Below are 13,774 nucleotides of genomic sequence, written 5' to 3'. Positions count from 1 at the left end.
GGCAGAGTGGCCTAGACAGATGGGGCCTTAGGAGGCAGCCGTTTGGGCGGCTCCAGCGGCTGCAAGGGCCTGTCCTGGTTCTTTCCGGGTCCTTGTGTGCATTCTCCAGGTAGCATGGGTCGGCTCAGGATGTTTCAGGGCTTGTAATATGGGAGTGGCCTCACTCCTGGTCACCCGGCTCTGCAGATGCACAGGCCACGCTGACTGTAAGGTGACCATGGTGCAGGGGTTGGCGGGCATCGGTCCGACCCATCCCGGGCTGCGTGGCACAGGAAGGGCTCACGGTGCCACTGTGATGGCTGCACACATCCTGATCCTGTTTCTGGGGGGCAATGGGAAGCAGGGAGACACCAGGCAGGTTCAGCAGGTAGGCGTGGAACCCGTGGGGTCCTCAAAGCCCGTGCTTGGCGTACAGAGAACTTTACTAGTGGGAGAGTGAGAGTGTCCATGAACTTGATTTCACAAGGTCATGAGGGGCCTCCCTGAGAAGGGGGCGCACATAGCCAAGGTGTCATGCTCAGATTCAGGTGGACCAAGTGTTAAATCCCCCCTCTCTAGGGGTGAGCTCCTTAACCTCCCTCAGCCTCACTTTCCCTGCTACCAAGGGAGTGAGGATTCATGCAGGGACGGGGGGGGGCCTCACGGACACTGGACAAAGGGCAGCTCTTGTCGCTGACGACCAGTCTGAGGGTCATCCCAGCGAGGGCTTTTTCTTCATTGCTACTGTGGTAAAGTGCACGCAAAGTAACACTTACCACGTTGTCATTTTAAACGTAGAATGAGACACCTATGTCCATCCACGTTGTGCCTTCTTCACTGTGTCTGTCTGGGAGGGTCATTTAAAGATGTATCTTTCTCTTAATTTAAAAAAATCCAGGCATTTAGGTCTGTGCCTTCCCCATGGGTGAGCCCCGGAGGGAGGGCGGTGTGTCTCCAGCCATGAGAATGTTCTCGTGGATGGATGCCATGCTGCGGCCTACCTGTTCAGGGCGGGATACCTCCCCAGGAGCCTGCAGCCCTCTCCTGTCTCCTCAGACGGGGGTTTGGCTGGCGCTGTCCAGGCACCCAAACAGCGCCTGGGGCTCCTTGGGCAGCTTGCCCTCCCCTGGGGCCGAGGCTGGTGGGGGGATCTCTGCGTGGGAGGGAATCGGATGCAAACAAACCCCAAGCTCGGGGTGGAGGGGTGATTTGTTGGCCCGGCTATGTTGCTAGTCAGAACATCGTGTCTGCCCTGAAGGGCTGGTCAGGGATTTTGAGGGATTGTGCAGGTGGTTCCGCCTACATGTCTCTGATCTGGGAAATTCTTGAGGCCCTGCTGCATTTACGAGGGAGTGCCATTCCATGAGGGGAGGGGAGAGCGCCAGGCTGGGAGAAGGGGCTGTCCCCGCAGCTGATCGCTTGTTCTCTTCCTTTGCAGGAACAGCTCTCCGACGCACCCCGTGGAGACCTTGCCCCTGGGCAATGATGTAAGTGTCTGCAGCCGGGCTCTCTGGCCGCGTGTCCCTGGGCAGACCCGGCGTGGTCATGTCAAGGCCCCCTCCCCTCTCTCTCTGCCTGCAGCACCTGCTTCCGTCAGCCTCGATCCAGGATGCCCAGCAGTGGCTCCACCGAAACAGGTTCTCACAGTTCTGCCGGCTCTTCGCCAGCTTCTCAGGTGAGCATCTCTGTGTTGTTCTTAAAACCCACAGGGATCTTAGAAACAGTTCGCAAATCAGTTGCCTTCCTGGACTTGCCCGCACTGCCTGCCGGGTCGTGGTTTGTTCCTGAGGACCCAGTGTGGTGTGGGTCGCTTGCTCACTTTTTGCTGACCCTGGGCCAAGTGCTAAAATAGGAAGCCCTGCTCCTCGGAGTTTCCAGTCGAGTGTGGCCTTCAGGGAGGACCATCTGGGTCCCCTGGGGTGGGCCCTAGTTTGCCCGGGAAGGGCCCCTGCGCCAGGTGGGCTGGGGCACACTCAGCAAGCCTTCTTAGCACTTTTCCCGCCACCATGCCGCCCATCCGTCACGCTGTCTCCAGAGCCACGACCTGGGAAATGGTGGTGAAGCCACAGGGGAGGGAGCACACAGCTAGCTGCTTCCTTCAAACTCTTACCGGAGGGGCCGGCAGACAGAGACCCGGAGCCAGGGCTGTCTGGCAAAAGGGTGAATGGAGCAGTGAACCCTGCCACCAAGTGGAGTCAATCCACAGTGACCAGGAATAAAGTTTTGACCCAGAACTAGAGGAGTGGCTCCCAAGGACATCTGTGAGAGGGGAAGGAAAACCGCACATGGTTGTCTCTCAGCTCAGCTTCTGCAAGAACTTCGTTTGTGTTGGGGGAGGCAGGTACGAGGAGGGTCGGCCAGGGACCCCGTCCTCAGGAGCTTGCAGCCTTGAGTCTGCACAGATGTGTGAACCACATATTTCAGTGCAACGTGACCCTTTGGTGGTGGGCAGGCTCAGAGGAGGGCCCTGGCTCTGGTTAGGGAGGAGCAGGGAGGGATGCTGCCATTTTCGGGGCGGGAGGGGGGTTGCTCAGCATAGGCCTTCCCGAGACGGTGCCCTTGAGCAGGGGCTGGGCCCAGGGGAGGAAGTGAGCCAAGTGGGTAGGGGGCCAGTGAAATGTCCAAGCAGGGGGGAAGTGCAAGGGCCACAAGGTGGGGGCCTGCCTGGTGTGTGGCCACAGAGCTGGGCACCCAGGTGAGTGGGGCTAAGTGGACTGGGGAAGGAGGTGAGGTCAGAGAGGGACCGAGGGGCCTGGTAGAACAATGGAGGGATTTTGGGCGCTTTTACTCCTTATGTAGTGGGAGCCATTGTGCCTGCAGAGCTATGCCTGAAACTGCATCTGCACCGTGGCAGGAAAAGGGGGATGGATATCGTCGCTCCTGGCCATGTGGTTGCCGGCTGGTTTTTAGCAGAAGGCTGGTAGCATACTTGTCCCTTGGAGAGGCCACAAGGGCATAAGGCTCTAAGGGACTCTTTGGGCTTTGAGGAGGGACTGCATCCACCGATAAGGATGTTCATAGATCTTTATCCATAATCTCTCCAGCTGGGAGCAACCCCCGTGCCCATCAGCAGAGAATGGACACGTGATTGTAGGGTATTCATGCAACGAATATTAGCTGATAATGGCCATGAGTGATCTCTAACCACAGACACCATGAATGAGCCCTTAAACAGGACTTGGAGGACGGGAGCCGGACATGGGAAAGTACATCCTATTCCATTCCGCTTATGTAAACTTCAAAGAAGCCAGCAAGACTTTTAAGCACGAGCAGTCAGGATGGTGGTTCCCCAGAGGCAGGGGAGTGGCCGGCCTGGGGGGCCAGTGGGAGGTGGGAATGTTCTGCGTCTCACTCCCGGCGGCCGCATGCAGGGAGCTGTGTACCCCTGCATGTAGACAAGTGCGCGTGTCATCAGCGGCCTGTGCTTGGTTACATGCACTTCTGTTACATGCCAGTAAACGGTACAGAGGGAGGGACAGGGAGCACAGCTGGTAAGGACCTGTCGGCTTTGGTAAATGCCTGTCTGTTTTCTGACCTTTGAGAACACCACTCATCTCTGGGGCTGTGATTTCCTGATATTTAGCTTTTTGTTGTTTCTGTCTCCGTGGAACGTCCAGTGCTCCCTGAGCATGAGGCTGACTCTGTCACCATGCAACATCTGCAGGTGCCTGAGGACAGAAGTTTTTCTGTGTGTCCTCCTAACGGGCGGCCCCATTTCCCTGACTAGGTGCTGACTTGCTCAAGATGTCTCGAGACGATTTGGTCCAGATCTGTGGCCCTGCAGATGGGATCCGGCTCTTCAATGCCATCAAAGGCCGGTGGGTGTCAGTTTCTAGCTGGATGCAGGGTATGGCAGGGAGCCCCATCTCAGCCAGGGATGGGCTGGGTCTGCCACAGTGGATATGTTCAGGGCCACCCTCTTCAGTCCAGCAGCCCTGGCCACATGTGGCTGTGGGGCGCTTTGTCTCAGGCTAATATGACTGACCAAGCGAGTTTTAAATCTCATTTCCCTTTCACGCATGGACAGCACAGTTTTAGAGTGAGGGCGAGAGCCTGGGTGTGCATCTCAGGTCTGCCTCTTACGAGTTGTTCACTAGACGAAAGCCCTAACCCCTGTTGAGCCTCGGTTTCCTCCTCTGTAAAAGGAGGGCCGTGGTTCCAGCACCCTAGTTGTGTGACGATGAAATGAGGTAGGCATATGAAGTTCTGGAAATGGTGCCTGGGGCAGGGTAAGCCCGAGAAAGTGTTTGCTCTTGTTATCGCCCTGAAAAACACCTTGTGTCTTGAGACGCATGTTCTGGGCAGAGCGCCCTCATGGCAGCTTACATAGGACTTGGAGGGGTTGGCCATCCTTCTGCCTCTGGGCAAACCTGCATGAAGCCGTAGAGGCCCAGCCAAAGGCCTTCTGCATCCCCGCGGCCTCCTTTCTTCTCCCTGAATCCTTCTCTGCTAGTTCCACCCTGTGTTCTGGGATGTTCTGGAATGTTCCTCCCCACCACCCCCCTCCCCCAATACCTGCTATTTATTTCCCCTCCTCCTGCCAGGAATGTGAGGCCAAAGATGACCATTTACGTCTGTCAGGAGCTGGAGCAGAACCGAGCACCACTGCAGCAGAAGCGGGATGGTGGTGGGGACAGCAGTCTGTGTGGTGAGTTGTGGGGAGCCCTCCCTTGCCCCACCAACCCAGGGCTGTTTATTGGGTGGCCAGGTCACAGGAAGACACAGCAGCAACATGAGTCCTCTTGCCGAGAATGTGTCCACCGATCACCTCACTCTGCTTTCTCAAAGGGTGAAGGTTTTTTTTTTTTTTTTTTCCAAAGGATGAGTTTTTGTTAAACTTCCTCCTGGAATTGAAATATTTAAGGTGGAAGTCCTGTCCCGGAACAGCTGGTCCAGCTTACTTATTTGCTCCCTGGGGAGCAGGCCCAGAGAGGGGATGTGTCCCCCAACAGCCGCTTGCTTAGCCACTCGTGGGAGAATTGGGCATCAGGCCTTTCGGCTCCCAGGCTAGTGACGCTCGATGGCCTGAATGCCGGAGCGCTTCCTCCTATGGTGGTGTCCCCCCAGCTGGACGAGTCTTTCCCGTTTGGTTTGGCGGCTGCCCGAGGGCAAAGGAGAACGGCTGTGGGAGCTAGAGCTACCTCAGGGGCACGTGACTCTTCTGGGTTGGCAGTTTGGAGGCAGTTTGGTGAGAGGACAGAAGCTTCGAGGTCAGCTGAGTCTGGACACCAGTGCTGGCCATGCCGCGTGTTGGCCGTGTGGCCTTGGGAAGGGTACCAGGGCTCGTGCATCTGCTTCTGCACGTGCAGATAGCGACGCTACCCCCAGAGGTGGGAGGTTTCGGTGAGACAAGGCGTGTAAGGCGAAGTGCCTTGCTTCTGAGCGTCTGAGTGCTGACGGTCTGACCAGTGGCTGGTCTCAAGCTGCAGAGTCCGTGCTCTTCTGCATATGTCTGCAGAGAGCGAGGGAGCACCGGAGGAGAAGGAAGGCTCACCGAGACCCTGTCCAAAGGGCTTCCCGTGTGCTTGCTTACTCGCTTCTCCTAGTAGGCACTGTTGGTAATGTTGTTTCGCTGGGGGGGACACTGAGGCACAGGGTGGATCACTGCCCCCAGATGGCAGCATTGTACATGGCAGAGCCAGGACCCACACATTCGGACCCTGGGGGCTGGCTTCTGAGCCCTCCGTCTGGCCCCTCTACATTTCTGGAGAGCGGCTAGGTCCTCACCCTGCTTCTCAGCTGTTAGCCTGTGAAGGACAGATCCTGAGCCTTGGGGTTTCCTGCACTTGCGGAAAGGGCAGCCTCGTGCACGGCACCTGCTCAGGGCAGGTGCTCCAAGCACAGCTCTGATTTATGCTCCTGGAGGCCCCAAGAGCTTGGTGCTGCCCCTGCACACACCCTGGGGCCCCAGGACGTGTAGAGATTGTTCTAGGGCTTGCTTCTAGGGTGGCTGAGTTGGGACATCAGCCTGGGATTGCCTACTCTAGAGCCTCATGTTTCCCTGAGCTGCTGCCAACATGGCCCTGGAGAGGTGGCTTGGGAGGCGTTCAGAGGAGTGTCCCACAGACCCCTCAGCTGCCCCAAGCACTCCTGGCCGCCCCCACACTCACCTGGGGCAGGAAAGGCTGGTGACCACAGGTTACAACAAAACACGCTGACCTGCAAGCCGTCTAGGTCTTTCTGGCCGGCCTGATTTGTTGGAGAAGTGAACTCAGAAAAAGCTGAAGGGCCTCCGAAAATGTTGCAAAGCAACAAAAGTACATTCGAATCTGTCATAGAAGGCAATGCTAGAGAAGAGCCGTGGCATTCTTACCTGCTGTCCGCACTGGGAGGGGCGGTGGCCACGTGCTCTGCACAGAGTCTGATGGTGGGTCAGCCTGTCTGAAATCCTGGGACGGCAGATCTGTCGTGTGGCTGGAATGCCATGGCCTCTGCCACCCCCTCTCAGAGGGAGCTGGTGTGTTGTGTGTGCACGTGCATATGTGCTTTGGAAATACAGGGCCTCTGAAACCAAGGGTTCCTCAGTTGAGGTAGGAGTTTGGGAACCTCTAGTTTAATCCTGTTGTGCTTCGCTTTTGAGAAACCTGAGCCTCCCCCGCCCCCCAGTGTTGAGTCATCTGCCCCAGGGCACCCATAGAGCTGGGTTTCCTATAAGGAAGCATTTCCAGCCTCCGGGTCAGTGTTCTCTTCCAGTGGGCTGGTGGTGCTCCCACTGCCCCTTTTCCCTTTGTGGTCACGGTGCCGGAGTGGAGTGGTATTTGTGCTGTGGAGAAGGGCAAGGACAAGACCCTTGGGATGTCAGGTCACAGTTACCCCTTGTGGAGAAAGGGGAACCCCCCTCCTACACTGCTGGTGGGAATGCAAGCTGGGGCAGCCACTGTGGAAGACAGTATGGAGCTTCCTCCAAAAGTTAAAAATAGAGCTACCCTACGACCCACCAATTGCAGTACTAGGTATTTACCTAGAAGATACAAACACAGTGATTTGAAGGGGCACCTGCACCCCAAGGTTTATAGCAGTGATGTTCACAGTAGCCAACCTGTGGAAAGAGCCCCGATGTCCACTGACAGATGAATGGATAAAGAAGATGTGGTATATATATACATAATGGAATATGATTCAGCCATCAAAAAATGAAATCTTGACATTTGCAACGACGTGGGTGGAACTAGAGGGTGTTATGCTAAGCGAAATAAGTCAGAGAAAGACAATTATATGAACTCTTCATATGTGGAATTTAAGAAACAAAACAGGATCATAGGGGAAAGGAGGGAAAAACAAAAAGACAAAATCAGAGAGGGAGACAAACCATAGGAGACTTTTAATCATAAGAAACAAACTGAGGGTTGGGGAAGGGGAGGGGAGGTGGGGGATGGGGTAACCAGGTGGTGGGCATTAAGGAGGGCACGTGATGTGATGAGCACTGGGTGTTATACACGACTGACGAATCACTGAGCTCTATGTCTGAAACTAATATACTATATGTTAATTCATTGATTTTAAATAAAATTTTTTTTAAAAAGTAGGAGTTATCCTTAAATCCCGCTCTTGCCCCCCCTGGAGCCATCCAGTGACCCCTCTAAGCCGCGGAAAGAAAGGAAAGGGAATGCAGGAGTTCTTCCTCTCGCAAGGGTGTGCATCTGGCCACACGTCAGAATCACTAGAAGCTTGTTAGAAATACAGAGCTCTCCAGCCTCTGTGCCGCCATGGGTGTCATTGGGTACAGGCTGGATGCGGGAATTCTCCATTTTACGTACGATCTCCCAAGAGAGGCTGGAACAGAAATGAAGAACCGTGGCCTGGCTGCCTTGCCCTTGCCACTGGGCTGTGCGGAGGCTTTGTGCCTGTTACAGCCGGATCCCACGGAATGGGTCTGGGCATGAGTATCCGTACAACAGAGGGACTGATTTTGGGGGGCGGGTTGGGCTTGGGGATAGGCAGTCTCCTCAGAAAGCACGGGTGTGTTCTATAGAAGGCCCTGTCCCTTGCCCCTCCAGTGTACCATGCCATCTTCTTGGAAGAGCTGACCACCTTGGAGCTGGTTGAGAAGATCGCCAACCTGTACAGCATCTCCCCCCAGCATATCCACCGAGTCTACCGGCAGGGCCCCACGGGCATCCATGTGGTGGTGAGCAACGAGGTGAGCACTGCCCCCACCCCCACTCGTGGCCTGGGGCTTGGGGCCGTAGGGAGGCACAGCAGACCTGCACCAGAAACGCCCCCCACTGGGGTTTGGGGATAACTTCTGCCCAAAGATGGCAAACGGGTTTCATCTGCATGCCACAGGCTCTTGGCTACCCCTGGAGTGCAGGGGCGGGGGTGTGGGGGGAGTTCCGAGGCTCTGAATAGCTACCTAGTATCCACTCCTTACCCCGTCCTCGTCCTCGGCTGTACGCCATGCAGGAACCGTGGCATTGACTGCACCCCTGCCCCCGGGATGCTTAAACAGTCAGGGCTGTGAGAAGTCAGGAGGAGGGAGAGCGGCAGGTCCCAGGGGCCGTGGAATGGAAGGCGGTCCAGGTGATGGAGAGCACGCAGGTCACATGGGAGCCCAGAACCCTTCTCTGCTGACCTGCGAAGATGCCACGGCCGCTCTGGGTCTGCCCTTGGCTGCACAGATCTGTGTGGGGCACGAGTGGCCTCTGGCAGAGGGCACAGAGTGATCTGGTCCCATCATGGCCAAGGAGGGTTTGCAGCTACATCTAGGCATTCCTGATGCCTCGTTTTTAAGCTTGTTCTATCCTGGACCCCTCCTCTTGCTAATAATAGTCTGGAGTGTTGGCATTTATCCACTGCTTACTGTCCTAAGTACACATGTTGTGACTCATTTATTAATCCTGACAGCCTCCCTATGAACTGGGTGAAATCTCATTTCACAGGTAAGAAACTGAGGCCCAGAGAGGCTGAGTAATTGCCTCAGGTTGCACAGCCGGTAAAGGGTGGAGCTAGGGTGGGAACCCTGGCGTCCAGCTGCAGAGACCATCTCCCCTGAAATGAGGCCTTTAAAGAAACAGAGCTGGGCTGATGGGAGTGGGGGGGGCACCCTGAGCCCCCAGCAGATTCCAGCAAGCCGCTTGTGGGAGCTCTGAGAGCATCTTTGTAGAGGAAATGGTACATGAATGGTGTCTGGGGAAGTAGAGAGAATGTGGGCTCTGGAATCAGACATGTGTTCCCGCCCGGACCTTGCTGCCAGGAGTGGTGTGACTCTGGGCAGATTTACTTAACCCCTTTGAGCTTCTGTTTCCGCATCTATAAAATGGGGATCATTACACCCACTGAGCAGGTTGTAGTAAGGATCAAATGAGAAAACAGAAAACAGTGTCAGGCACCCGGAGATACCAGATAAGCTGGTGGTGGTGGTAATTGATGGTGCTAGGCACTTTTAACTTAGGAGAGCAAGTAATGGAGAGATCTTTAAATTTGACAGTATATGAACTGTAAGGCTTGTAATGGTCTGTATATTTCATATATTGTCATTATTGGTGATAATCCTGTTCCCACTTGTCATTACAATTGCCTGAGCCCCTTGAATGGGAGTCCCCATTTCATGGGAGTTTGGCCCTGGAGGTTGGCAAAGCGCTGGTGGGTTCCTTCCTCTTGAATTAAAAAGCAGTTCATGGAGCACCTGGCTGGCTCGGTTGGGGGAGCATGAGACTCTTGATCCTCGGGGTTGTGAGTTCAAGCCCCATGTTGGGTGCAGAGATTACTTAAAAAAAAATCCACAGCTTAAGTCAGGAAATAGAAAACAGCGGCGGGCAAATGCGAAAGGCACTTGTCTTCCCCACTCTTTTCCTAGAGGAGTTCATATTAGCTTAGATGTGATTCTGCCAGATAATGTTTTGTGCGGGCATCTGTCGTGTGCCTGAGCATTGTGTAGGTGTGGATTCCTAAAACACGCAGCAGAGATCCAGCTGTACATTTATCTGCCACTGGCTAGTTTTGCCCCCGGGTCAGAATTCCTTCCATATCATTCCATTGAAATCTCAGGCAGCTGTTTCCCTATTTCCACTTCCCAGACAGACTGGAGCCCAGGGTTCCTGACCTGAGCACTTCCTTGAGAATAGCCAGGGAGGTTACGACACCTGAGCAATGGGCTGCTGTGGGGGCGCAGGAAAACTCGGCACTCTGCATTTTGGAATGAATTTCTTTGGTGAAGACAAAAGCCAAGAATGTGCGGAACCCTTGCCATGTCACGGGTCCCTGCAGGAAGTCCCTTCCCCAGCTCGCCCTGTGTCCTCCCGAGTGGGCAGTTAAGCAAGTGAAGCAGAGAACAGAACCACAGTGCTACCTCAGCTAAGTAGGCGATTCATATTCCCCGAAGTCTCCTTGCCTCTTAACCCTGAATCAATTGGAAACCTTTGGTTCTTAATTGCCCCGACTGCTGGAGGCAGCCCGGCCAGGCGCGGAGCCGGCCCCTGAGGTGCAAGGGCACTTAATTAAACAAGGGAGTTACTGATTAAGCCCATGTGGGCTCTGCGTAGGGCTTCGCATGCCCAAGTGGCTGGGCTGCCAAGAGTCCTAGAGGGAGCAGGCCAGCAGTATAGAATAAATGTACTTCACGCATCATTAGCCTCTGCAGGGAGGGGCAGGGGTCGACAGGTGGATGGATTTGCAGGATTTGGGGCAATAATCCAGAGGAGGCAATGACATGTGGGTTGCATTTTTTTTTTTTTTTTAATTTGGAAAGGGTTTTTGCTGCGTGTTAGCTAGTATGTGTGTTGTGGGTATGTTTAAGTATTTTTAAAATGGTCTTTCCATTTATATTGTGAAGTATGGCATATGTATGCAAGGAGTATATGGAACTTATTTTTACAGTTTAAGGAAGAAGTAAGTGCCCAATACCTGCGCTCAGGTTAATGCAATATTATGTTAGAAGCCTCTTTGTGGGCTGATTTCCTCTTCCACTCCACCTCTCCACCTCTCCACCTGCTGGTCTGAATTTTGTACTAATTATTCCCTTTTCCTCCATACATTGTTTTAATTTTGCCCATTTTAAGACTTCATATAGGTGGATAATAGCATGTTTTTCTGTGACTTTCTTTTCATTTTACTTTATATTTTTGAGATTCATAGATTTTGAGATTCAGCATGTTGAGATGCTGCCGGAGGCCCCTGGCCCACTGGATGGCGTGGCGTGATTAGGTGACAGTTCATTCATGCTTCTACTACTGATTGACACGGGGGCTGCTTCCAGTTATCTTTTTTTTTTTTAAGTTTTTATGCAAATAATCTCTGCCCCCCACGTGGGGCTCCAACTCAACCCTGAGATCAAGAGTCGCGTGCCCTTCGGACTGAGCCAGCCAGGTGTCCCTCCAGTTCCCATTCTTACCAGCCATTGCTGCTGTCAGAGTTCCTAGGTGTGCTTTGTGTGCGCACGCGCAGGGCTTTCTCTGGGACACTGGCCCGGAGGAGTAAGGTACCCGATCCTGTGGACAGCTTTGTAAAGTGGTTGTGGAGATTAACGCTCCACCGGCAGTGGGAGCCAATTCCTATCCTTCTGTATATTGGTTCTGTTCTTTTGTCGTGGGAGCAGCCCCATTTTACAGATGGGGCACGGAGACCAGAAGGGGAAAGGCTGACTTCTCCAAGGTCACCTGGTAGTTAATCAAAACGAGAACTGCAGAGGCGGCTGAGTAATCGTTCTGTCCCTGCCACTTTGTAGACATAGGGAGTGGCGCTATGTTTATATTGGTCCTCATAGGACTCTGATATGCAGAGGCTGCTAATTACCAAGGTTTTTTTTTTTTTTTAAGGACTTTATTTTTTTCTTTGTTGCTATTATACACATACATGCTCTTATAATGTGTCCGTTATAGGGATTGGAGGTCCTAGTAAGTAGGAAAAAGGAAAACGAAAGCAAACAAACATGTAGTCCTGTATTAAATGTTAACGTTTCGCTTCCCTGCCTGGCTCCTTTCTGTCCTTTATGTTCAGGTTTTGTTAATTACGACTGCGATCATCTCGTACGTTTATCTTGTTTCGTGTTTCCTTAGTGTTAAGTGGAACCATTTTCCTGCATTTGTGCAAACACAGTGACTGTCATTTCTGCCTCCCTGCGGTGGCTGGGCCCCGTGTCACTGAGGCTTTTCATATTATGAACTCACTGTTGAAGGGACATGGTCTCTCTTTTTGCCTTTCAGATGGTGCAGAATTTTCAAGATGAGTCTTGTTTTATCCTCAGTACCTTAAAAGGTAAAGCCCTCTCCCCGCACACCCCTTTTTCTTGTTTAATCGAAGTAAGTGGGGCCTGCCTGCACAGTGGGTCCCTTGAGAGACATCTGGGAACATCCTCTGGGGAAAAGGACGTTTCCCATTTCACGTCCTGTGAAACCCTGCCCTGGAGATGTGAGAACTTTGGAGATTGGCTCCAAAATCAGTTCTGAAAGGGAAATCCTGGCCAGGCAACGTGAACTTGAGTAGAAGTGAACTCCATGAACTCAGTACTTGAGTAGAAGTAAGATGCATTTGAGTTTTTCTACAGTGAGGGTCTCCGGGAGGAGCAAGTGTGGAATACAGCAGCTGAGCCTGCAGGCCTAGTGGGGCAGGGATCTGGGGCAGGGGTGGGGCATGAAGGTTTCACCTGAGGAAGGGGTCTGAGAAGGAACATCTTGTGCCAGGAGAAAGGGGAGACTAGCTGTGACCTTCCTTAGGGCTGGGGCAGGTGAACGTATGGAGTATATCAGAATGAAAGCCCTATGACTGGGTCATAGACCCTGAACGGTGACAGGGCCATTCCTGTCCTCCCCTGTTCTCTGGATCTAGCCAGCACCTGCCTTCGGAGTGCTGGGGGCCATAATACCCTGAGAACCACAGTTTGTCCAAAGCCGCCTTGGATAGAGAGAGCCTTTAGTTCTTGGGCCTAGAGCTATGGTAGAAAGGCCCATTGCCAAAGAGAAACTCAGTAAGGCAGAAGGCATGTGAAGGCATGTGTTAAAATACCTGTTTTTGTTAGCACACTTCGCTCTATGCAATTGTATTTGGAGCCAATACCCCTGGCAGGGCTTCTGCTGGTACACCAGGACCGTGCCCTCCCCAATTCCCCAAGGTCACAGCGTCGTGCCTTTCTTCCTGTAAAATGCCCAGTGTTTCTCTTTGCAGCCGAGAGCAATGATGGCTATCACATCATCCTGAAATGTGGCCTCTGAGCAGAAGTAGCGTGTGTAAAGTAGAGCCTCCACCTCCCAGCCCCGTGGATTCCCTTGGACATAGAAGTTGCACCTCTGTAAGCTGCGGCCTCACCTGGCAAGCTGTGACTAGGAGGGACTTGGCCCAGTCTGTGAAAACCACGGACCAATAGCCAGCAGAAACCCGTGGATGCAGTCTCTGGCATGCAGAAAGCCAATGGCTCTTCTTGCCCTTCTTGGCCTCCAGCATTTGAATGGTTCCTTGTTCTTTGCCTACTGTCCTAGAGAGGCAAACAGATGCCCCCCTAGGGGGCATCTTCTCTGAAACCCCTCACTCCCTTATTGGAGGCTAGTTCATTGGGTATCTTGGTGCCACTGTACCCTCCTGAACCACTCCCCTGCCTCCAGGGAAAGCCCTGCCTCACCCCCAACCTTCCCCTTCTTTGGTAACCGTCTCCATGACCAGGACTGCTGACTGGATGTAGGTGGGTCGCCTCCATTCTGTCTTCATGTTGGTTTCCCTTCTCAGCGACGCTGGTGAGCGTCCGTCTTTCCAGTTCTTGGATGGATTGATGAGAATGGGATTTATTCTGTGCCTTCTGCTTCTTTCACCTTCACTCTCGTTTCTAAGGACCTGCCGCCGCAGCGCCCAGAGATGGGCTCTCCTGTCT

General features: G+C 53.5%; 1 protein-coding gene across 3 annotated transcripts in view; it reads left to right on the top strand.

Moving 5' to 3' along the window:
* Nucleotides 1-13,124, top strand: part of TFCP2L1 (transcription factor CP2 like 1) — a 55,080-nt gene extending 41,956 nt beyond the window's left edge. For all 3 annotated transcript variants that reach the window (XM_028101364.1, XM_088022168.1, XM_088022166.1), the window contains 7 exons: nucleotides 1,418-1,466; nucleotides 1,561-1,654; nucleotides 3,707-3,797; nucleotides 4,524-4,627; nucleotides 7,977-8,119; nucleotides 12,120-12,171; nucleotides 13,078-13,124. In XM_028101364.1, the coding sequence (XP_027957165.1) occupies nucleotides 1,418-1,466; nucleotides 1,561-1,654; nucleotides 3,707-3,797; nucleotides 4,524-4,627; nucleotides 7,977-8,119; nucleotides 12,120-12,171; nucleotides 13,078-13,124 (580 nt within the window). The remainder of the gene's footprint in view (nucleotides 1-1,417; nucleotides 1,467-1,560; nucleotides 1,655-3,706; nucleotides 3,798-4,523; nucleotides 4,628-7,976; nucleotides 8,120-12,119; nucleotides 12,172-13,077) is intronic.
* Nucleotides 13,125-13,774: the final 650 nt, after the last annotated feature.

The sequence above is a fragment of the Eumetopias jubatus genome, unplaced genomic scaffold (assembly GCF_037043125.1).
Source record: "Eumetopias jubatus isolate StellerSeaLion01/CBP00866 unplaced genomic scaffold, mEumJub1_p1.0 scaffold_3, whole genome shotgun sequence".
In the NCBI taxonomy this organism is placed as follows: Eukaryota; Metazoa; Chordata; class Mammalia; order Carnivora; family Otariidae; genus Eumetopias; species Eumetopias jubatus.
The sequence above is the reverse complement of the archived record's forward strand: the minus strand, read 5'-3'. Positions and strand labels throughout refer to the sequence as shown.